This window comes from Melozone crissalis, unplaced genomic scaffold (genome assembly GCF_028551555.1).
Source record: "Melozone crissalis strain CALT ecotype California unplaced genomic scaffold, PUWL_Pcris_2 ptg000002l_1, whole genome shotgun sequence".
Taxonomy (NCBI): Eukaryota; Metazoa; Chordata; class Aves; order Passeriformes; family Passerellidae; genus Melozone; species Melozone crissalis.
In genome coordinates, this window is record NW_026535780.1 from 3,829,974 (window position 1) to 3,852,642 (window position 22,669).

A 22,669-nucleotide genomic window follows, 5' to 3' on the forward strand; every position below is an offset into this window, starting at 1 on the left:
GGAAGTTGCAGGTGTGATAAAATTATACAGCTTATAGTGGAAAAACAGGGACTTGAAAAAGTATTTTTTTATTTATTACACTAAATCATCTTGAGATGAACTTCTGCTGCAGAGCTTTGGGAAAAGGGAAAATGTTACCTTTGTGTATAAAAAGAGAAGACAAGCAAGTAGATGGTAAATTAATAATTCATTATGAATGTAAAGTCTAATTGTATCTTGAAGTGACAGGCCATGGCGGAATGTGTATTCTTGCACGCTGAGCATTCATGCATCCTGTGATTCTTCCCAAAAAAAAGTTTGAATCATTTCCTTTGTGAAAAACTTACATTTTCCTTATGTTATGTGTAAAGCTCTGTATCTCTACATTTTCCCTGGAGTAGTCACTGAGATGAACTCCTCTCATGTGAATAATTCCCCAGATGCACAGGCTGTCTTGGGGGGTTTTGCCCCCTAGTTTGGTTTTTGGGTGGGATCTCAGCATCTTCTCTGAAGCAACCTTCCAGCTGTATGTCACAGTCATATTCCTTTAAAAGAGGATCACTGGGAATTTGGGAATTTTTCTTTTTTCTCACAGGCAAAAGTGAATTGGTGCTCCAGGTTTATCAGGAGGAGGAGGCTGTGAGACCCCTCTGAGTGTTTTGGGGTGCTGCACACACCCAGCTCCGCTCCTTTGCATCATCCTGCAGGGCTCTGGGACCAGCAAAAACCATCAGAGCTGGGTCAGGACAGAGCCCAGGCTGGGGAATGATCCAGGGGTGACCCATGACCGGCATTTCTGGTTTCTTTGGGACATTCCAGGAGCAGAGACATTTGGTGGTTTTGTCCCTCAGTGCTCAGTGTGAGAATGGAAATCAGATTTGCACCAGGTGAGCACCTGGTTCCTTCTTTCAAGGCTCCCTGGCAAAGATGCATTGAACAGAATCACTGACCCCATTCCACTCTTATTTTTGCTGTTTGTATTTTGGGGTGGGCAATCTTCTCAGTCTTTTCCTGAGGACATTTAGACAGCTGGAGTGATAATTGGATGACTGTAGAACTGAGGTTTTTTGGTCTTGTTTGTTATATCTGGCACAAAATTCCATGTTTTTAGTTTGCATATGTTTTCTTCTGAACTTCCTGCCATATGAAGGCAATAATGAATTACACAAATGAGCAGCTGAATATGAACATATATATTTTGACATTTATTTCTCTGATTATTGATATTCCACTGAGAGAGAGGTAGGAGGTACAGTATGGCATTATTTTGGATAAAGAGAATTTTGAAATCCTTGTGTAGTTCAGCTGTGATAAAGGGAGGATATTTAACTCAATCTTCAAGTATTACTGTACTTAGAATTTTCCAGATTTCCTAGAATGAAAGGTTGCTGATTAATGGTCTTTATGCCCCCTATGGCAATTGGTGTATTCAGAAAGTAGGCTATAACCTTAATTATTATTATTTTAAATTTTCTATTTCTTTAGGTAGCTAAGAGCTTTGCTGCATGGTGATTGCCATGAAAGTCCAAATTATTTAAGTGAAAAAAGAGGAAAATTGAAGTTAATTGTTCTACCTCTTCATTTGCAGTTTATGGTTTTCAGATTTGCAGTTAGGAATTAAGCTATATGACCAGCACACATAGTATAATCACATTTAAGCAGAAGATTTATGTAGCCAACTATCTCTTAGCACTGCTCTATTTTCAAATATTACATTATATCCAGTGGAACAATTCTTTCCTGGTTTAACTTTTTATTGTCTTGAATGTTGTCGCTCAGATAAGTCTAAGCTGTTGAATATTCAGTCTATAGTCTGACTTTTATCTCCTCTTCAATTATTTTAAATAAATAATTAAATTCTAAATGCAAATTTTTAAATTTAATTGACCATTCTCCAGATTAATAGAAAAAATTTATCTTCTGCTCTGCACGGTTCAGATATTAAAGCCATCATTTTTCTTTCTGCAGTCAGTTTTAGGCCAGGAGGAGACCATTACTTGTGGGTCACTTGAGCTACTGAATTTTACAGTTGTATTTTATAGTAGTGAATGAAATACAGATTGTTGTTCTAAATCTGTGAAGTAATAACAGATAAACACAAGGAATGTGTTAATTTGCATTACTTTACATTATTATTTCCAACCAATGATACATATGTGTTCACCTCACAAGAAACTTGATTCTTGAGGTTTCTCTTTGCCTGTAAATTATTCTGTACTGGGGCATCCCATCCACTTTGGTATCAACTGCAGAACTTGTATTTAGGGTGGAATTATGTGCACCTGAAACAGCAGGTTATACATTACAAGTGAGATTACACAATGAGAGAATCAGGCAAAATTTTAAAAGGAAACTTGGATTATGCATTTTTTTCCCCTCTTGAATGTGAGAACAAGACTATCATCATCACTTCAAGTTTTCCTGAAATTTACAATCATTGAGTGTACAGGCACTCTTCATGCACATGAGCATTCTGCATAAGTGGCAGTAACATGGTCTGGCATAGTGTTCCCTACTATCTACTTTATATAAGAAAGGAGGATGAACAGGAAACATAATATTGAATAAAGTCTCCAACTGCCTTCTGTCAGCTTCATTTTAGAAGCAGCTTTCAAACTCCTCTGTGGATGATAGTATTTAAATAGGTAGTTAGCCATGAGGAAGAGTTTTTGGGTTCCTGTTATATTGTTTTTTTCCTAAGCATAATTAAATAAGGACTATCTCTATATTCTATTCTCCCAAGCTAAGCAGCAGTGTTTTATTTACTTAATGAAAGATGAAATCTACTTATGTTGACCAGATTGCTGCTTTTCTTTTAATACCATGCCTGCTCCTAACCTCGTTTTATTTGGAGAGTATCCCATAATTAATTTCACTTTATAGATTCAGAGGAGGACATGGAAAGATCTGAGGTGCATCACTGGTGGGTGGGAGGAGTTTGCAGCATGCCCAGTGATGCTCCTTCCTCAGTTTTTCACCTATGATTTTTTATTTCCAGTTGCCATTTCTGTGAAGCTGTCAGTGCTGCTTGGTTTTAGGTGGCACTGCTTTGAGAAAGGGGGATTTGGGAGCCACTGGCTCGGGAGCAGTCCTGATGTCATTTGCAGGAATTTGTTTTTCTCCCTGCAAATCCTTTCTGCTGAGTGTTTTGTTGTCAGGGAAGGGTAAGATTTCCAGTAAAGTTGCAGCTCTTTTTCTGAGAAGAGGTGAAATGAGCTGTCCAGTGCCTTTAGCAGCTCTGCACTGCAACTTTAATGGGACTTTAGGTGACTGTCATTGAGATGTTGGCTGTGCCATCAGGAGGTTTGTCACTTGTTTCCCTGTAAGCCATCCTGACAGATGACGTGAGATGAGACCGTGCAGACACATCATCAGCATTGCCAATGAGCTGACCTTCTCCTCCCCATCCTTTTCATTTCTATTTGAATAATTTGCATCCCTGTATCGATGCTCAGTTGTCTGAGGAGCTGTCACAAAGGCTTGGGCTGCTTTCGTGACAAAACCCAGTCGTTTCAAAACATGGTTGTTTCATTATTCATGAAAACTGTTGTTGCTTTATTCTTTCCTCCTGCCTAGACAAGTTTGGCCAGAGAGAAACAAAACCTGTTTTGCATTTGCAGGAATGGGTATTTATTATTTTTTTTTTTTTGCATAATGCAGTGTTTTTATACAAATATCTCATCACTTATTGAAAACTCATCTAGTAAGAAATTTGGATAGCTCTCCATGAGGCAAAGTTAAAATGGAATTCTAGTCCCTTTTCCTGTAACAAGTTTATTTCTGAACTTTTGAGTTGTAAGATCTTCTCTGTTTTCCCTGATATGTAATTACTGTGAAGGGCAAGGAACAGGTGCCCTTGCACAATGTGAGCTGTCATTATCCTGGCTGTTTGCAACAAATTGAATGCCTGTTTCAGACTGAATTGTCTATTTTTACCCTTTTCTTTATAGATCCATAGATTCTTGTGTATCACAATAGGCAAGGACAAATTTGGGGAGAGGTGCAGAGAACTCTTGACAGGAAACAAGTCGCAAAGTAACTGCAGAAGACAGCAGAGAATTATTTCTTTGGCTAAAACACATTTCAGTCTCATTTTTCTGACGCTCAGCCCAGTGACAAAGTTGGTGATGTTCAAAAATCTGCCTTTCATTGCCCTCCCCTTCCTCAGGGTGAGGTCCATGTGATATCTAGAGATCACTTAAAAGTTGAAAAAGATCCTTTTTTCAGCTGGTGGTTGTAAATCTTTGTCCTGCTTATCCATTTTCTCATTCCATCAGCTGGCTCTGGGAATTGTTTGTCCACTTGTTAACACTTCCCTGGTGAAATGCATCTCTTGAGATGGGAGAAATCTTTGTATTTAAAAAGAAAGTGAAGAAGCTGAGTTTGAGTAGGGGTACATTTTTCAGGATGAATGACTGATTTAGGTTATGGTATTTATATTTTGTTTTGATTCTTGTGCAAAGCTTTCCCATGTACTACATGTTCCATAGGCTGAGGAAAAAATACTGAAGCAACATTACAGATAAAAAATGCAGAAACAAAACTTAAAATGAATATTTTTAGCACAAGAGGAAGCAGAATACACATGAGAAAAGGCAGATACCTTTAAGAAAAAGAGCAAGGATTTTATTCTGTTGTGCTTTGCTTTGAGAGGAATTATAGTCTTGAAACATTTTATTTTATCTCTCTTTATTGCTTTCATATATCCTACCTAGGGCTGTGTTCATAGTACTGTTTTGTGGGATATTTTTCTCTCTGTAATTCTCTTTTACTTAGACTCTTCACTTTCTAGCTGGCAAGTGTGTCACTGGGGGTGTTTTTGTAGCTTCTCATGTGACATGAGGTGCTACTGTGCTAAATACAGTATAAACATTATAAATAAAAACATAGTTAGAAGATTTGAAAACTTAGTAGAATCTCTGAGTACTGAGAGCCCTGTTCACTAAAGTTTTCCACAACTCAGAGCTTAATAAAAGTTACTTCCAGCAGAAATGCACATTGGAGAGTTAAGAGCAGTCTAGGCTGTGTTCCTAAAGCTGATGTGGATTTATTGGAGGCTATTGGGGTACAGAGTGCTTACATGCATATTTAATTTCCAGACAAAAATTACTATACTGACCATAATGCCAGCAATGATCCTTCAACAGAGGAATGCAATCTGAATGCTGCAGTTGCATATTAAATACTGTTAGGCAGGAATATATTTCTCAGATAGCAATCACTTAGAAAAGATTAACATTAATTACATGGGAGCTGTTTTCCTGATCCCTTCAGAGATGGATTCTAAATACTCCTGACTGCCCAGAAGCAAAGGCAATTTGTTAAAATATGGCCATAGGAAACTATTTCTGTGAGAATATCAGCATTATTGTGTATATCATAGAAATCAAGTACTGGGTTTGCATCTGCTCATGTGCCACAGAGGGGTGGAGTGGTCTCGGAAACAAAGACTGAAATTCAAAATATTCCAGTTCTGTTGTCCCCGTGCATTGCCTGTGCAAAATCCAGGAAATCCATCCTGCCACTGCAGAATCAAATCATACTTCACTGCCAGTAAGAATTGATGTTGTTAGTCATAGTTTCAGGCCTGGTAATTTTTTTTTTCAGAATCCACTCTTCAGATTGTATCTGGGTGTTTCTCATTATGGTCTTTATTTCTGGCTTGATTCTGGCAGTTACTGTGATCCACTTTTATAACTCATCTTTAGCTTTTGAATATGCCCAGCACTTGATGGGTTCTGCATGTAAATGAAGAACTTCTAATGATCTCTTGCTGCATTAAAAATAGCCAAAACAAAACCCCCCTTAGAGAGGAGCAGATTAAATCCTCTGCCTTTGGGATGTGAGTATCAGCAAAGGTGCAGGCTGCACAAGTGGGAGCTTATAGAAACCTTTGCCTGAGTGCTGTATTTGAACTTTTTCTGTCATAACATCATGGAATGCTTTGGGTTGGAAGGGACCTTAAAGGACATTTAGTTCCACCCCTCTTCCATGGGCATGGACACCTTCCAGTAGAATGGTGAAGGGGAAACTTCAGAAGCTTCTCCTGAGATGTGAGTTTTTGCTCAGTGTTGATAAAGCTTGTTTGAATTCACCTTCCCACTGCAAACTTCACGAGCTCTAGATAGTTCCTTGTAATTGCCATCTATTTTCACCCACTTTCTTTTGGGGTCAAGATTCTTTTGAATTAATGAGAATTATAGAAAATATTTTCTGGTCTGGGGAGATTTCAAAGCTCTTTCTTGTTGACATTTGTTGCTGGTGTTTTCCTTTTGGCAATATTTATGGAATATGTTTCCCTCTTTTATGGAGAAATAGATAAAAGGATAATAGTAATGCTGTGTTTTGTGAAATGCCCTTCCCAGCTTCTCAGTTTGCAGTTGCATTTCATCCTGAATGGTTTTCAAAGCTGTTGCTTGGTCTCCTTAAGTGCAAAGTCATCTCAAGAGCAATATATTTTAATTCTTCCCTAATTATTTTTCTATTTCAGACAATTCAGGAAATTAAAGCTGTTTTGGCAGCACAGTATATTAGATCTTCCATAACCGCATTTCATGTGATGTGAGCTGGTCTAAATTCCCTTTTCTATTAGATTAGTGATTCTAATTTAACATATCAGTATTTAGTATGCATTATAGTGTACTATATTTAATTTGATTACCTTTTCTGCCTTACCGTACATTTAATAAAGCAATTATTTAACCATTTGCTACCAATGAATTTTACTGTGATATTGAAATTAATATGGTCTGTAATTCATGAAGATGCACAAGGCAGGAGAGAAGTGTCCCAGGGCCACATTAAGGCCCTGCTTCTGTGGTTATTTTGTCTTTCCTTTCGGAGTTTCTGCCAGGAAAAGTGAGGAAGTTGCCTTGTGAAACCAATGGGCTCTCCAATGTGTTACAGTTCACTTCAGGAGACACTTTCATATATAATATTCTGCTTCCCTTTTGTATGGGTTGGTATTAAAAAAACAACTTTAAATAGAATATTCTTCAGCTTTTGGCCCAGTCTTGTTGTTTTTCCAGCAAGTCTTGAGCACCTACCAAGAGTGGGGGCAGGTGAACCTCTGCAGAACCACAGTGAGGTCATCTGCTTGCAACTGCAAAATAAATGTCTTGTGCACCTCTCACAAAGTCATTAAGATGTTGATTGATGATTTGTAAAACATTTTTACCATCAACAGGCTTACAGTTCTGTTTTCAGTAGCATAAACTATATGATTTTTATGTCATTAAGTACAGACTGGCTGCCACTGGAACCAATATATTGATATTGTAGTGCCTGTGTTCAGTGCTCTGCAGTTTCTGCAGAACTAATATCAGCAAGAATGATGTTGTTGGCTTTTTTCTTTCTTTGCCTTTGCTGCAGCATGGCTATCCAAGTGGACAAGTTCAATTTTGAGAGCTTCCCAGAATCCCCAACTGATGGAGCACAGTCGGCGAATGCAAAGCAGCTGGAAGAAGAAAGGCAACAAGCAAGAGGCCTGGAGATTAACAGCAAGCTGGATATTTGCTGGAAAATTATATCCTTTCATAAATACTTGCTTTAAAAGTATATAAATAGATGCCCTCTGATACATTTTATATTATAATTCAACTCACTTCGTGGCAGTGTTACTGAAAAGAAAAGTAATTAGAACTGTGAAGCTTATCATAATTATAGACTGTTTAAGGTTAATTGTGCTGTATATTATTTAGGCAATGCTTGGGTCATCCTGTAATGGCTTTTTCTGAGTCACTGGGCATGTCATAAATCCTGTGTGTTTTTCCCAGCTTTTAGGGAACTGAAGAAGTGTAGTTAGGATTGCTGAGTAGTAGATTCATGGGGTCAAATTTTTCTATTCTCCCCCACATCGAGTAACTGAATCATGAAGAAATTAATGAAGCTGGATTTAGAGAGTTTGCATATATTTAATTAAATTTGGGTAAATTAGAACATATTAGAATAATTTATTCCCAAGTCCTCTCTATAGATTTAGTAATGTATCTAATCTTAGGTAGCTTTTTAAGGCTTAGACAGGACTTGTGTGATGACTTAGTCATTCTAAGCATAAAATCCCCACAATAATTCTAAAAGCAGTAAAATATTGCCTTATGATTATTAATAAGAAATAGCATTCAGTTTAGAGTTAAAATAAACCAATGGTGTTGCTATAAATTTCGTGATTTCTATAAAAAAATCTTGTGCTTGGCTTGTCAAAAATACACTTTCTCATGATTTTCTTCAGGAAACATTCTGTACAGTAAACAGTCCCCCAAGCCATGTGATGGTACTCAGCACTTCCCTGGAGATTTATATTTTTCCCTCAGATCATCCTCGAATTCACATGATAGGGGGTGGCAGAAGATGAGAGAAGAATGGCAATCAAATCATGCTTGATCTGTTTGTAATTTTAATTATACTTTAATCCAGTGATCTGAAATGATGTTTCATTACTAATCATTGTGAGGAAGAGCTTCTGTACTGTGAGGGTGGCTGAGCACTGGCACAGGTTGCCCAGAGAGATTCTGGATTCTCCTTCCCTGGAGATTTTCAAGCCCTGTGCTCTGGGGACCCTGCTTGAACAGGGGGTGGACAAGGTGACCTCCAGTGGTTCCTTCCAACCTTAACCATCCTGTGATGATTAAATCAGATCAGGATTTGTCAAAGGCAAGGTTTGAGACATAAATGAGATTCCTAATGCCTGGTTCAGTCCAGACTCCCCAAGCAGCATTTCAGAGAGCTCCTTTTATGCAAAAAATGTCAATATTTAACCAGAACTCACTTAGAAAATGTCTGTGTTATGGGAAGATGTAAATATTCTGTGATAGCACAGATGAATTCTTACACTGGAATTGAGTCCACAGTGGTAATCATTTTGTCAAGGTGTAAAAATTCATGCTCACTCATTCCAGTTGCTGGGCAATACTGTTTACATCCATTCTGTGCTCTGGATTTAACCCCAGTTTTGATCCCAGTTTTGGTCAGTACCTTAGACACCAGTGTGGCTTCTGTGTGTTAAATTCAGTGCAACCATTAGTTTCTGTATTTTTAATACTTGTTATGATTTTTCTATCTGTTCCAGGAACTAAAACTCATCTAATTAATGAAAGGCAACAAGTTTCACATGTGCTTGAAAATCCTTGAAGAAATGTGTATATTCTTTTCCAGGTGTCGTGTCCCAGCTAGAGTTAGTCTTTCCCATGGCATTGTTGAATCATTAATGTTGGAAAAGACCTCAAAATACTTCCAAAATCATCAAGTCCAAACTTGAACCAAATACCACCAACTAAACCACAGCACTGAGTGCCACCACACTGAGTCCTTTCTTGAGCACCTCCAGGGATGGTGACCCCACCACCTCCTTGGGCCGTCCCTCCAGTGCTTGACAACCCTTTCCATAAAGAAATTCTTCCTTATGTTCTACCTGAACATCTCTGGCTTCATCCTTTTATTTCTTGCAGCAATATTTAGATGTGAACCAGTCAATAAAAAAAATATTCTACTCTCCATTCTGCTAAGTGTAAGAAACTTGGTTTCTGAGATATTTTTCTCCCATCAGAGTAATTGGACACAGGTCAGGAGAGTTTATACTGATGGACAGACTGGCAGAGAAATGGATGGATAATTCAGCTGCATTAGCTTTGCCTTCCTTCAGGAGTCAACCTCAGTGCGGTCAAGAGAGGAAAAGTATTTGCAAAATGACAAAGGGGCAGAATTACTGATATTTCCTACTGGAGGAGGCATTTTTTCAGGTCTCTTGAATGGTAAAGCCAAGTGATCCCTTTGTTATCCATCGTCTCTGAACTACTTAGAGCTCCCCAGATAACTTTTCTGATCAGATAACAACTGCTCAGATAACTCAGAGCTCCCCAGATAACTTTTCTGTCCTGACTGTGTGCATGGCATGGGAAGGGGCTGGGCTGAGGTGAGTTAATGTCACAGAATCTGCCCTGAGGTGTGACCCAGGGCCCATGGCAGATGCTCATACCAGGACTTGCAAAAGCATCTGGAGGAGAAATTAGAGTGTGCACAGGGAATTATTAGGAAAGGAGGGATGAGACAATTGAAAGCTTTTGGACCAAGGACAGAGTTGTCCAACAGAGTGAGGTGGTGTGTATTTATTACAGACCACCCAAACAAGAGGCAAAGCTGGATGAGCTTTTCTTTAAGGACTGGAAGAAGTCTTCTAGTTGTAGGTGAACTTATTTCTGAAATACTTTCAGGGCAGTTTTTGTGTACAGGTGTTGGATGGTTTCATTTGGTAGGTGCTGTGGGGATATGCTCCCAGAACAAATGATCCAGCTGGAGTGTTTGAAGTCTGGCTGCATCTGTCCTGAGAGGATGGAGCTCAATATCCTGATGGATGTGAGGAAGGCACATGGCAGGATAATGACTCTGGAATTGAGCAGAGGAGAATTTGGGGAAGGCAGGGTTGGAATGGATGCTGGATCTGTTCCCAGTGAAATTTCCAGGAGCAGCCTCCTCAAAGCCTGGGAGTTTCAGCAATCAACAAAGTTCACCTGACCCTTGGAGCAAGGTGTGTCATGAGGAGACTGCTAAATTCCAGTTAGGTAGTAGGAAAATTCCTTTTCACAATAAGGGTGCTCAGATACTGGAACAGGTTGTCCAAAAGTGCTGTAAATTGCTGTCTTTGAAGATGTTAAAAAATTCTGGACAATGCATTGAACAGCCTGGTGCAATTTCAGTATTTTCCATGCTTTGAGCACAGGGCTGGACAGTGACTGGAATTGCCTTTCAATATAAATTATTCTGTGATTTGTGCAGCTGGGCAGAGGGCTGGGTCAGAGAATGACTTCTGAAAAGTAAACTCTTTCCTTCATCCATCTTCTGCTCTCCCCAGGTCTGATTGCAGCCAGAGAAATTTTCTAATGTACTGTGAAGGAATTGCTATTTCAGTGAAATGAGACTATAACATTTTGGGGTCATTTTCTTGAAAATATTCTAAACCTGGCCCTAACAGCCTTTCAAAAAGTGAGACAGACTTCCAGTGCCACCTTAAAAATCATGTTTCATATTTAACTTTTGTAATAGTTAGACTTTTTTTTTCTTACTTCAGCCTTAATATCTGTGATGTATAGGAAGTCTGTCCTATTTGCAATGTTCCCTTACATTTTTGGAATTGTATTTTGTGCCCCTTCCTCAGTTTGTTTCCCATATTTAAACCTAATTGCCAAAATTTCTTTCAAAGCACATTTTCTATGTGGGATCCAAAGCTGGAGGCAATACTGCAGGTGAGATTTCTCACAGAATAAAATTGGACCTTCCAGGTTTCAGAGGTGATGTTTTCTCTGAGAACTATTCTTTAATTCTATTGTCTGACTGATTTTTTTTTTGCATGTAGTCCAGCATAACTGAATTATTATTCCCAACTTTCATTTATAGATTTGTTGATTTCTTCTAGAGTGATACTTGGAACTTTTTGTCATTTCATCTCAATGATTTCATAAATTCCACTCATTTATTAGGTTTGTGAACACTGCCATCTTTTCCAAATACATGAAAATTATGAATGTTTTTGTATTTCATCATGGAAGCAGCCAATCAGGATTTTGAAATTATTATCTATCAGACAGAACCTTGAGTCATCTCATTTGCTTCACAGCAAATTACTGATAACTCTTATTGAAAATCACTTTTCTCTGTCAATTCCACTTTTCATGACTTTATCTTGATCATAAATATGAATCATCAGCTATGACAGTATTACATCTTGTGGAACTTCTGTGCATCGGTAAAGGTTTCTTTAAATTTCTATGCTGCTTCTTATTGTTTGCAAAAATAACTATTATTTAAGACCCTAAATAACTGCTTATAATTAGTTCTAATATTAAAATTCTATAATAATAATCAAGCAGAAAGCTTAAAATATGAATAAGGCAACTTCTGTCAGTAAAATGTGCAATTCATGCAGATTTATTTTTAATTAGTATAATTCTTATTTAGGAACATTTGCTATTTTTTATGATTATGTGCATTCTCCCACCTGCATTTATTTGCAAAGGACAAATGTATCGAAAATAATTTCTTTTAGGATGAAAGATGTGGAGTGCTGCAGGGAGAAAAAGCATGAGTAACTTCCAGATAGGAGCCATTTTTTAAAACCAATTGTCTTTTTAAGCAGTAGGTTTTAGGTAACAGACTGTGTTCCAGTTGTGAGTATCCAGCTACATATGAGGCAATGCAGAGAGTGTAAAAGACCAAAGTTTTCCCTGGGGAAATAACTGCTTCATTTGAATGTCATTTAGGTTTTTGGTATGAAACAGTTTATATCATACTCAGTCTGTTGCCACAGAAACGTGAAATAAGGGTGTCAACTGTGAAAAATTAGGTTTTTAGGTTTGTTTTGGTTTGTTTTTTTTTTTAAACAGCATCTGGTGGTTGTGTGTTTGTTCGCTCTGAGGCCCCCACTGGGGCTGATTTGATTGTGCAGATGAAAATATCTTGAGCTGTTGATTATGAGCTGTTGTGCTGGAAGCTGGAAGTCACTTTTTTAATCCTGGCAGATTCCTGTGTTCTTAATAACAAAGATTTAACTTTAGGAAAGGAGGCCTGGGTCAGCAGTGTGGCTCCAAGAGAGGAGCAGTTTTATGATGGCAGTGAGACCTCAGCAAAATGTGTGGAGATTTGGTTAAGTAGATAAATTCTGCAAGGTCAGACTTCACCTTGGCAGCCTGTACTCGTGTTTATCTGGGCAGTCTTTTTCAATGAATTTTAAATCCTGGATCTTACACTTGTGCCTTTTATCAGCTTTGACTTTGAGCTAAGAATAAAAGGGTATCTTGGCAACCCCGTTCAACTCCTTTGCTTTCATTGACTTCTAAAGGCTTTGTCTTAGGCAAACTCTGGAGTTAATCTCTTCTCCCTTGTTCCTTTTATATTTTCTTATTGCATATTTTGGTTGCTTTTCATCTCCAAGGTAAGGAGTTTGTTGCAGTTTTCAGTTTTGTATTTGTCCTATAATGAGAAATTTTGTGTGATTGCCTGACAGTACAGTTAGGAGACAGATCAGTGAGATGGAATTCCATGATCCAGGTCCCTCTGTAGGTCCATGTGAACACATAATTCCTTTATGTGTTTATTCCTTCCTGTTTTAAGTCCACTTCTTTGGTTGCATCGCAACCTCACCTTTCTCTCCTTTGCCACCAGTCTCCTTTCTGCTGCTTCATTCAGTGATCTCATTAGACAAATCCAATTTATTTCATGAGTCAAATAATCTGTGCATGGCCTAACCATTTAAATGCTGCATTTTTCTTTCACATAGAATTGTGAAAGCTGAAAATTTCTCATGAATTCTACAATCCATGCCCATGTATCTAAAAAATAATATTAACAACATAACATAACGTAACATAACATAAATCAATTTTTTTGAAAAATAAACAAATAAGACTCTGAACCAGATTAATCTACAAAAATAGTCACTGAGCTATTTCTTGTCTATAGGATTCATTTTGCCACTAGATGACAATAAGCAGTGTGCTAAAAATGAGCTCGGTGCTTGTGACGGAATAAGGAAATTTATTTATCTGGAAATTTGGGCTGTGAAAGCTTAAACTACTTTTGGGTTAGTACATACTTTTTTTTCTCTGTTAATCAGTTTGTGGGTCTTTCTGGGTTTTTTTGTTGGTTTTGTTGTTTTATTGTTGTTTTTGTTGCCCGCTCTTCTTTTTTTGTTTGTTTGGGGTTTGTTTTTTGGGGTTTTTAAAAGCTTTTTTTAGCTTTTGCAAAGAGCCATTCAGTTTGATTTCTAACTTCTTTTCTGAAATGTGTGACCAGAAAACTTCCAATAGTATCGGAGAATGGTTCAGGCTGGAAGGGACCACAGTGGGGTCACTTGGTGCCACCTCCCTGCTCCAGCAGGGCCATCCCAGAGCACAGGCACAGGATTGTGTGCAGACAGTGCTGGAATATCTCCAGTGAGGGAGACCCCACACCCTCTCTGGACAATCTGGTCACTGCACAGGGAAGAAATTATTCCTGGTGTCCAGGTGGAACTTCCTGGGATCAGTTCCTGCCCGTTCCTCTTGTCCCATTGCTGGGCACCCGAGCAGAGCCTGGTCCCTGCTCTGAGCCCTCCCTGCAGACACTGACAGGGATGAGGCCCCTTCTCAGTCATCTCGAGGCTGAACAGCCCCAGCTCCCTCAGCCTTTCCCTGCAAGAGAGATGCTCCAGTCCTTTCATTTTCTTGTCCTGCTCCAGGAGCTCCACATCTCTGCTGTCCTGAGGAGCCCTGAATGGACACAGCACTCCAGATGTGCCTCCTGTGGTTTTGTGTTCCAGGAGGAATATTCTACCTCTGAATACATGGATCTGCTTTGGTAGCATTTACCAACGATAAAGAAGGGAGAATCACCCGTTTTATTATAATTTTATAGTGTTAGTTCAGGCACTAAGCTTCCCATGAAGCTCTAAACAGTGAAAATTTGTGATATTCCAGGCACCACTGTGAGTCTGTTGTAAGTAAATTACATTAAAGTTAGTTTAATGTTACAGTTAATGGCAGGCACTCTGTTTTAAAGCATCTTTTAAATACTGCCTTTTTATTAGTGTTTTCTCTCACTTACAGTCCTTAGATTAAAGATGTGATAACAGAATTATTTATCTGTTGTATCTGTGAAGTAATTCAAATTATTCTCTACCCTCTAGTGTGTTTTATGGAAATTATTTAGTTGTGCTGGTGTTCTGAGTCTCAATTTTCAGCAGCCGCACTATTCTAAGGTGATACTCTGCTGCCTTCAGTTTTCCAAATAGATGCTTTTCTTTAATGCTGTTTACAGCTTCCAGACTCTTTGGGGTTTGTGAATTCTTTATTTGTGTCTCTTTAGGAGAAAAAAATGAGGTGCTGTTTATGACATTTTTCAGGGCATAATGAGAATATTTTAAAAAAAATAATGGCAAGAATCTTGTACTTGGTATTGATTTTCCACTTCTGTCATCTCTGAGCTCTTGAGTCTCAATCACTGTTAGATTTGTGCTTGTTCTGAGCTTTCAAGACTTTAAATCTCCTGGAGACCCTGCAAGAATATGTCCTGTGGTAGAAATTAGTTATTTGCAGTGCTTGTTAATTTTCTTTTAACTGCCACAGGTGAATCTGTATTTCAGCAGTCAGATGCTGTGTGTCCATCTCCAGGGTTTACAGAAAAGAGACTGATCACATTGAGAAGCTGTTCATAAAAGCTCAGGTATTCTTTTATTTTTTGATATATTTTTGAGGACCAGAGTTCCAGTACTTTTGGAGTAGTTGGTTGAAATCTTGATGAATCTCACCAGGAGCTTATTCCTAATTATGGTGGGACACATGCCTGGATACAAGATGGTGCTGACATCTGTGTGTGCTTCCAAGCCTTGTGAATCCAGTGCCTTTCTGCAGTCAGGGAATTAGAAAAAAGAAATCCAGCACTCTTCCTGTTACAAATAAATGTTATCTTGATTGACTCATCTCACAAAATTATTATTAATTTGTTTAAGTGGATAATGCTGGCTTTGCATGACATTGGATATTGTCTTTTATTTTATTTTAGCACTTGTGTAACCTGTTTTGAAGCCCTTTTAAAAGAGATTCTTCTGTCCACAACAGTTTATTTCAGTGTTCTGCTGTCTTTAGAGTAAGAACAATTTCCTAATTTGTTCTCTTTTCAATCTGGGCCTGTTCCTGAGCTCATGCAGGGTGGAAAGGGAAGCTTGGAGGTTCTGTGCCCATGGTTCTGGTGTGATGTTTGCCCTCAGTAATGGCACTGTCACTGTCCAACATCCCATGGAACTGGCACCAAGTCTGCAGTCAGGGCTGTCCTAGCAGACATTTGTTCTGTTTTCTGTTGCCCTGTTAAATTTTGTTCTGTTTTCTATTGCCCCATCAAATTTTAACCTCTTTGTTTTCAGATTGTTCCTGATTTATCCTTCTGAATTCTCATCCTGCACCACATACTTGAAGATTTTGCATTTTTGCAGCTCCCAGGCTTTTCTACCCTCGTGTTTTATTATGGTTCAAGTATATTTTACCTTTGCTTTAACCATCCTCAGTGGAATTAAATTTTAATTTTCAGCAGATATCAACTGCTCTACTTTTACTGTCGGTCAATTGATGGGTTAATAAACCATATTAATGAATCTGTAGATTGCAGTTTTGATTTGCAATAATAAAAGTTGTGCATATCCCATGCCCTTTTCCTCTCTGGAATAAAATTTTCCTTAATTCCACCTTACCCTTCCTTGAAGCGTGAAGGGGAGGCAAGTGTGGAGGGGGTTCTGAATCAGCTGGTCCTGGAGAATCTGCAGTTGGCTCCTCTCCAGTGGGGTGAGTGCTGACAAATTTATTGATGATCTTTTATAAAGAATCTACTGGCTTGTAATTTTCAGCAGCATGAGAATGATAATGTTTTCATTTACTGACAATCTGTGATAGCAAAGAATTTGATAGGAATTTTATTTTCCTTTACGTGTTTTAGTTAGCTGAAGATAAATGCAGAATTGATATCTGTTTTATTTTAAGTACCACTGTTGGTTGGTAGTAAACAGGAAACCTGACTGTGCACTTTTTCCTGTAATTTTCAGTTCTAGTTGTCTTGTATGAGAGGTGGCTGCTACTTAAACTTCCCCTTTTTCTTACAGTGTGTGTTTTTAAAGTAATTTCTCTGATTTTTTTTCATATGAATGGTAATGTCCTTGTGATATATTTCTTATTAAGGTCCAGACAATTGCATTACTAACTTTTGAGGTGCAGAAAATGTTTTTACTCTGGGTAGCACAGAAGAATTACTTGTCCTAATTTTCCATTTAGAATGATGTTCCCACAATGAAAAACTGAATTAATTTAATTTTGAAGAGTCATAATAATGCAACTTCTGTCTGAGGTTCTCAACAAAGCTTGTTCAGAGGCTTTGGAACATGAGATGTTTCATTCCCAACATTTCCATGTGAGTTGCAAGTTTCAGGTCAAGTCCCCAGATCATCAGCAAATTGTTGCCAAAGCTTTTGCTTTTAACACAAATTTAACTCTCTGCTCCATATTTTAATACTTTGATGACCTAGTGAGGAGCAACTTTAAGGAGCAATGATCCATCACTATTTCCTGTGTTAATTATTAAAATTGGAATGACCCCAAACTCCATTATTTGTGCACTCTTTTAATTCTTTGGTCTTTTTCAAGTGTGTTGGCCACCCTCAACTCATATGTTAAAACCTGTGAGCACTTTGTGTATAAATAAGATTAAAAATGATTTAAAGTATTTTGTTGTAACTATGTCCAATTTTAGTCATAATCAGCTACCTATGAAATTAAGCTTACCTGGCCTCAGTTCTTCAGGGGATACAAAGATTTGGCAACATTTTCAGTATGATTGATGGGATTTGGCCATGAATGCCCTGGACCAGTAAAACCAGTGAGTTTGTGTCAGTGATTTGTGTGTTCTGAGCTCAGTGGTCACTTCTGGGCTCTGCAGAGTGGCTTTGACCATCAGCAGGTTTGTAACCTGGGCTCTGTGGTGGAAAACCTTCCTTTGGCACTTCTGCATAAGCCATCAGCTTAAGGATGAAAAACGTGTTTTTCTTCTTTCCCTGTACCCTTGGTTTGTGCCTTTTAATTATCTTTATGCTAAATTCCACTGTTTTCTTAGGAAAAGAGGCTTTTTGAATCATAGAATTGTGCCTGGCATTCCTGCCTGAATAGTGATCTTTGATGCACTGGTTGAAAACCATGAACATAGCACTGGTTTACAACAAAATCTCCTGTGGGGTTGGTTATTTCTCATGCTGCTGATTAATTCACTTAAAGAGTCCCAGTTACTTGAGTTTTCAGCCAAAACTCTGTGATATTCTCTGCTTCATAGCTGCAAAATCTTTTGAAGCACAGCCTGTTGACTGATGGTGTTGTACATTTTAATTTTCTACACTGAGCAAAGCAGGGAAAGGGAGATCCTATGGGATATTGAGTCCTTGGTTTGCTACCACTTTTATATTACATCTCCTAGTGGACAGTTCAATTCTGCAGAAGTCTACTTAACTTTCTTTGTTTGATTTTTCCCAGTCCCAAACTGCTAATGAATACTATCTATTTTGTATAACACACAAAGTATGTCCATGTGGAAGCTGTAGTTTACTGCTGAGATTATTGAAAAGGACATTTTGGTTAAATGGCTGATTTTACTTAGAAACAAAAGCAAAAAATCAAAATTAAAGATGATGGAGATATTTTAGCTTCTTTTAGTTCACCATAATTTGGAATATTCAGCAGTTAAATCTTTGGTAGAGCTGTAGGCAGGTAACCCTACCTGCAGCTCCTGCACTTCCTCCAGACTCTATACCATGGCAATACAGGAGGATTTTTTCCTTAATAATGTGTGGGATGCAGGAGGAATTAAGAGATTGTTATTATTGATTGGTGGGTGGGAGTAATGAGGAGCTGTTGAAATGTTTGGACAGCCAGGGGAGGTGTGTGCCTTGTACAGGCACTTAGGAAATGTCACGCTCTCTCTTTTGGACTTAAATTCTCCTTCAGTGCCAGAATGCATTTCCTATTCCATTCTACATGGAAACATGTTAAGAGTTTAAAATAAATATTACAGTTTAAACTGTAATATTGTAGCATCAGCTGGATTTTTTTTTTCTTTTAATCATTACACTGTTTGTATTTACAACCTGGCTTTGCTTTGAGTTTAGTTTTTGTGTATGTTGACAATAACTTGTGTTTTAATATGAACTCTTTACTACTAGCCATCATTGTGACATAGCCTCTGCATAAAGTGGCTGAAAATTTGGCTCAGTTTCATGTAATAAAATTGATTCTATGATTATTCAAGGAGTTTGCTACAGTGCTGGTCACATTGAAGGGTTTACTTTATTATAAGTGCTCACAGTGAAACATGAATGAATATTTAACATGGTTTTGATTAAAAAAATGACTGGCTCTTATTCAAATTTGTAGAAGCTGTACTCCAACACTCCTTTTAAAATTGGCATATTTAATTCATATAAGAGTTAATATTACATCTCTGGAATTATGAAAGCATATTGAAATAATTTTTCATTTAAATTTGACAATCCTGTCCTTTTTTCATTAAATTGAAGGCAAAGAGTAGAATCAAAAGTCGGTGACACTGAAATTTTGGTCTGAGAGTAAGAAGTTACCTTTGAAATTTGTCATAGAGAGGGGGAAAAAGTAGTGACGAGTTTGTTTTATAATTTAATGAATGGGGAAGGGAAAAGTATTTAAAACATGAGGAATCATAAGACAAGAAAATACTTGGAAGGATGGAGTGAGAGTTTTTAATGTGTTGTTAGAATTGATTGTAAGATTTAGGAGATCTCAGTAAAATGAAGTTGTCTGTGAGGCAGGTGAGTAAATCACATGTAATTGAAAAGCATCATCTTGCTCAACACCAGCAGCTTCAATGTTCTCTAAAATTTATGACATATTTTCTTTTTACAGCTGGGCACCAAACCAAAGGCAGGCATAGATGTGGTTTTGAGGTGAATACATTAATTCCATCAAATCAAGGAAACAGAGCCTGCAGAGTGTAATGAGGAGACCCAAACCTCCTCAAAAGCCTCCCCAGTGCTGTGCTGGGGCTGGAAATGATCTGATGGACTCATCTGTGTCTGCTGCCTGGGCAGGGCTTTTTCAATCTTTACTTGATTTATGCCTCTGACTTTGCAAGGAAGCAAAATCCCAGGAGAGAAAACTTCTCAGTTTTGATGGTGCTCTGCTGATTTCCATAGCAAAATTATCTTGGGTACAAATGTGTGCACCAGATTCCATTGAACTTGAAATAGAGTTTGAACTTGAACTGAGTTTGAAATTGGCTCCTGATTGACCCTGGAGCAGGCTGGGCTTGGGATATTCCTGCATTCAGTGAGAAGTTCCTCTGAAACAAGAAGCTCCTGACACTTTGAGAGTGCTGTAAACAGTTTTCACAACAGAAACTTATCTTGAGTTCTCCTGCATAAAGTGAAATAAATTTAACTTCCTTCAATGCCTGCCAGCACCAGGTATAGGACTCTTTGCCTGATGACCCTCATGAGTATAAGAGGGAAGATTTATTGGAGAAAATTGGTTTAGGAATTTAGAACTGTAGACACTGAAAAGTGCTCGAGGTTTTAATATATCAAACAAATGCTTTTCTTTCTCCCTAGCAACTAACTGAATAACTGAGAATCAATGATCATACATGAACTCTAATATTACTAACAGCAGTGTTCCAAGAAACATGCATTTGTCAAGCTTCACCATGGAAAAAGTCCAGAAATAGATTTTGCTTCCATTCACTCTCTTATTTCATTCATTCATTTCATTTATTCTTCCCTTCTTCATTAAAAAAATGTGAATTTCAGTACAGTTTTAGTGTTTAAGTGTACTTGGATGCCTTTGCACAATGCAGTGCATTTTATTTCCTAGTATGTGATTACAGGAGAACTGAAATCACTGCTGCTGGATGCTGCTCAGGCCATAAATAAGAAAAGGGATGGGCAGTAGACAAAGTCTGGATTATTTACTTATTGGCAGAAAGTGCTGCACTCCTTGTTATGGGCCTACAATAAATTCTGTGCCTACTGCAGCATGTAAAAGTATTGTACCTACAGAAAACTAAAAAACTCAGAAGTGAAGATGGTGTTAAATTGTTCCTTAGAGGTAGCTGGAATCAATAGAAGATGTTGATTTTAAAGTCTTTTGAAATGTTTCATGAACATATGGTTCATGACAGCTTGTTTGGAAGTTCAGTCTGGTAAAGTTTCACAAAGCATCTTATGGAAGCATTACTTTAAAAATAAATTATCTTAATAATTAACTGTATGTTTTAGAGAGCACCAAATCATAATCAGTTTTCACAGCTTTATGTTTTGTGGATATTAACATTAATTACTGAAGCTGCACACCAATTTTATTTTGTAGTTTCCAGCCTGACCCTAGACAATAATTAAATCTTTCTTTCCATAATTCATGTGATTAAGGGATTTCAGCAGTGTGAGATCACTGCATCCCAAATACACAGGAAAATATTTTGTAGTGTCTACCAGTGAGTAAATGATGCACCTCTAAGCTGTGTTTTGATTGTCCCCTGGACAATCTTGTCCCCATGGGCTTAGTTAAAATGCTCCAGATCTCTGCACACAAGACCTTATTCAGAGTCTGGTTTTAGCCAGGGCAGTCCTACAATGTTGCTGCTCCATATTTGAAATTCCAAAGCTGTTTTCAAAGACTGAACTTGATGGGGAGCTGTAAGGAAGTAGTTTTGCTTTCTCTTTTAATAAACAAACCCCTCCTAGGTCCTAGGCAGGATAATTTATATTATATAGATACAGGCTTGGAAATGCAAAGAAATCAGCAGGGTATATAAGGGCCTGCACTTGAAAAAAAAGGTGAATGTTACTGTGTTGGTTCACCAAACTAAAATATTTTACAATAATTTCTATTTTAGCATTTCAGTAGTCTGGCCATTGTCATCATTGGAAAGATGAACCCAAGAGCATTAGCCAGGAAATCTCAAGAGTAAGGTAGAAAATCACAGTCTGATTCACAGGACGACCAAAACTGAGAAACAGTCTGGTGATAAATGGATTTTGCAAGGTAACCGACCTTTCTCATCCATTTAGAAAAATCTTCAGGTTTTTCATTTTTATTTTTAAGATCCAAGAGAGGTGGGAACACTTCCATATCTTAGCAGCTTGTGTGCAGGCTGTTTTGGGGGATATTTTGGCAATGTCAAGCAAGCAACATGCTTTAGTTCCTGGGAAGTGTTGAGGGACTGGGGTAGTACTCAGAAAAATGGACTAACTTGATGAAACTGGGGCATCTGGCACAGGAATAATGGTCTCTCATGTCAAAACACACTGTTGTATGATGTGTTTTGAAGCAGCTGTTGTTTCTGATTCCTACCCAAGCTTTGGTTACTCAAAACTGAAAAGAAAAACTCACACAGAGAAGGTTTCAGATATAACCAGATCAGTAGTGATTTCAAAGGAAAGATGCTAAGAATAAAGAGAGCACCCTGAAGTGAAAATAAATCAACAAAACCTCTTATGGAATGGCCTGAGAGAGTTTGTGTGAGTGCCAGTGGTTACTTCATAGCAGATTTCTGAAGGGACTGACACCTGGAGCTTCAGGTCCAGAACTTCTAACAAAGCAATAAGAAGACTGGGAGGGAAAATGGGGTAATAAATACTGGAGAAGTCTAATTACTGGTCCAGCATCATCCACAGATATCCTGGGCAACCTGTTCCACTGTCTCACCACCCTCATTGTAAAGAATTGTTTGCTTAAGTCCAATCTAAACCTGCCATCTTCAGTTTGAAACCCTATTCCCTCATCTTGTCACTGCAGGTCTTGGCCAAAAGTCTCCCTCTGTATTTCTACAATATTTCAGTAATCTCAAAAACCAAATGCCATTAATGAAATGGATGAAATGTAGTCTAAAAAAGGTGTTTATCTGTTCTGAAAGAAATAACACAGAAATCTGCTACAAATTCAGCTGTCTGAAGTGGTTGGAAATTATTTAATTGGGTGTTACTCTGAGCCACCGGAGTAATTCAGCTGTGAGGAAAGGTGTATGTGACATTTGTCCAAAGCTCCAATGAAACTTCTTACCAGAAGAGCTCAAGTCAAACCAGAACAAGAAAATGTAGTTTCAGAGGTGATCTGGGAATGAAGACTATTAGCAGCTTTATCCTATAAAGATATTACACTGAATGAAA

General features: G+C 38.0%; 1 protein-coding gene across 2 annotated transcripts in view; it reads left to right on the forward strand.

Moving 5' to 3' along the window:
- TRAPPC9 (trafficking protein particle complex subunit 9) overlaps positions 1-22,669 on the forward strand; it is a 449,801-nt gene that overhangs the window by 196,267 nt on the left and 230,865 nt on the right. For both annotated transcript variants that reach the window (XM_054295480.1, XM_054295472.1), the window contains exons 20-21: positions 7,351-7,504; positions 16,190-16,280. In XM_054295480.1, the coding sequence (XP_054151455.1) occupies positions 7,351-7,504; positions 16,190-16,280 (245 nt within the window). The remainder of the gene's footprint in view (positions 1-7,350; positions 7,505-16,189; positions 16,281-22,669) is intronic.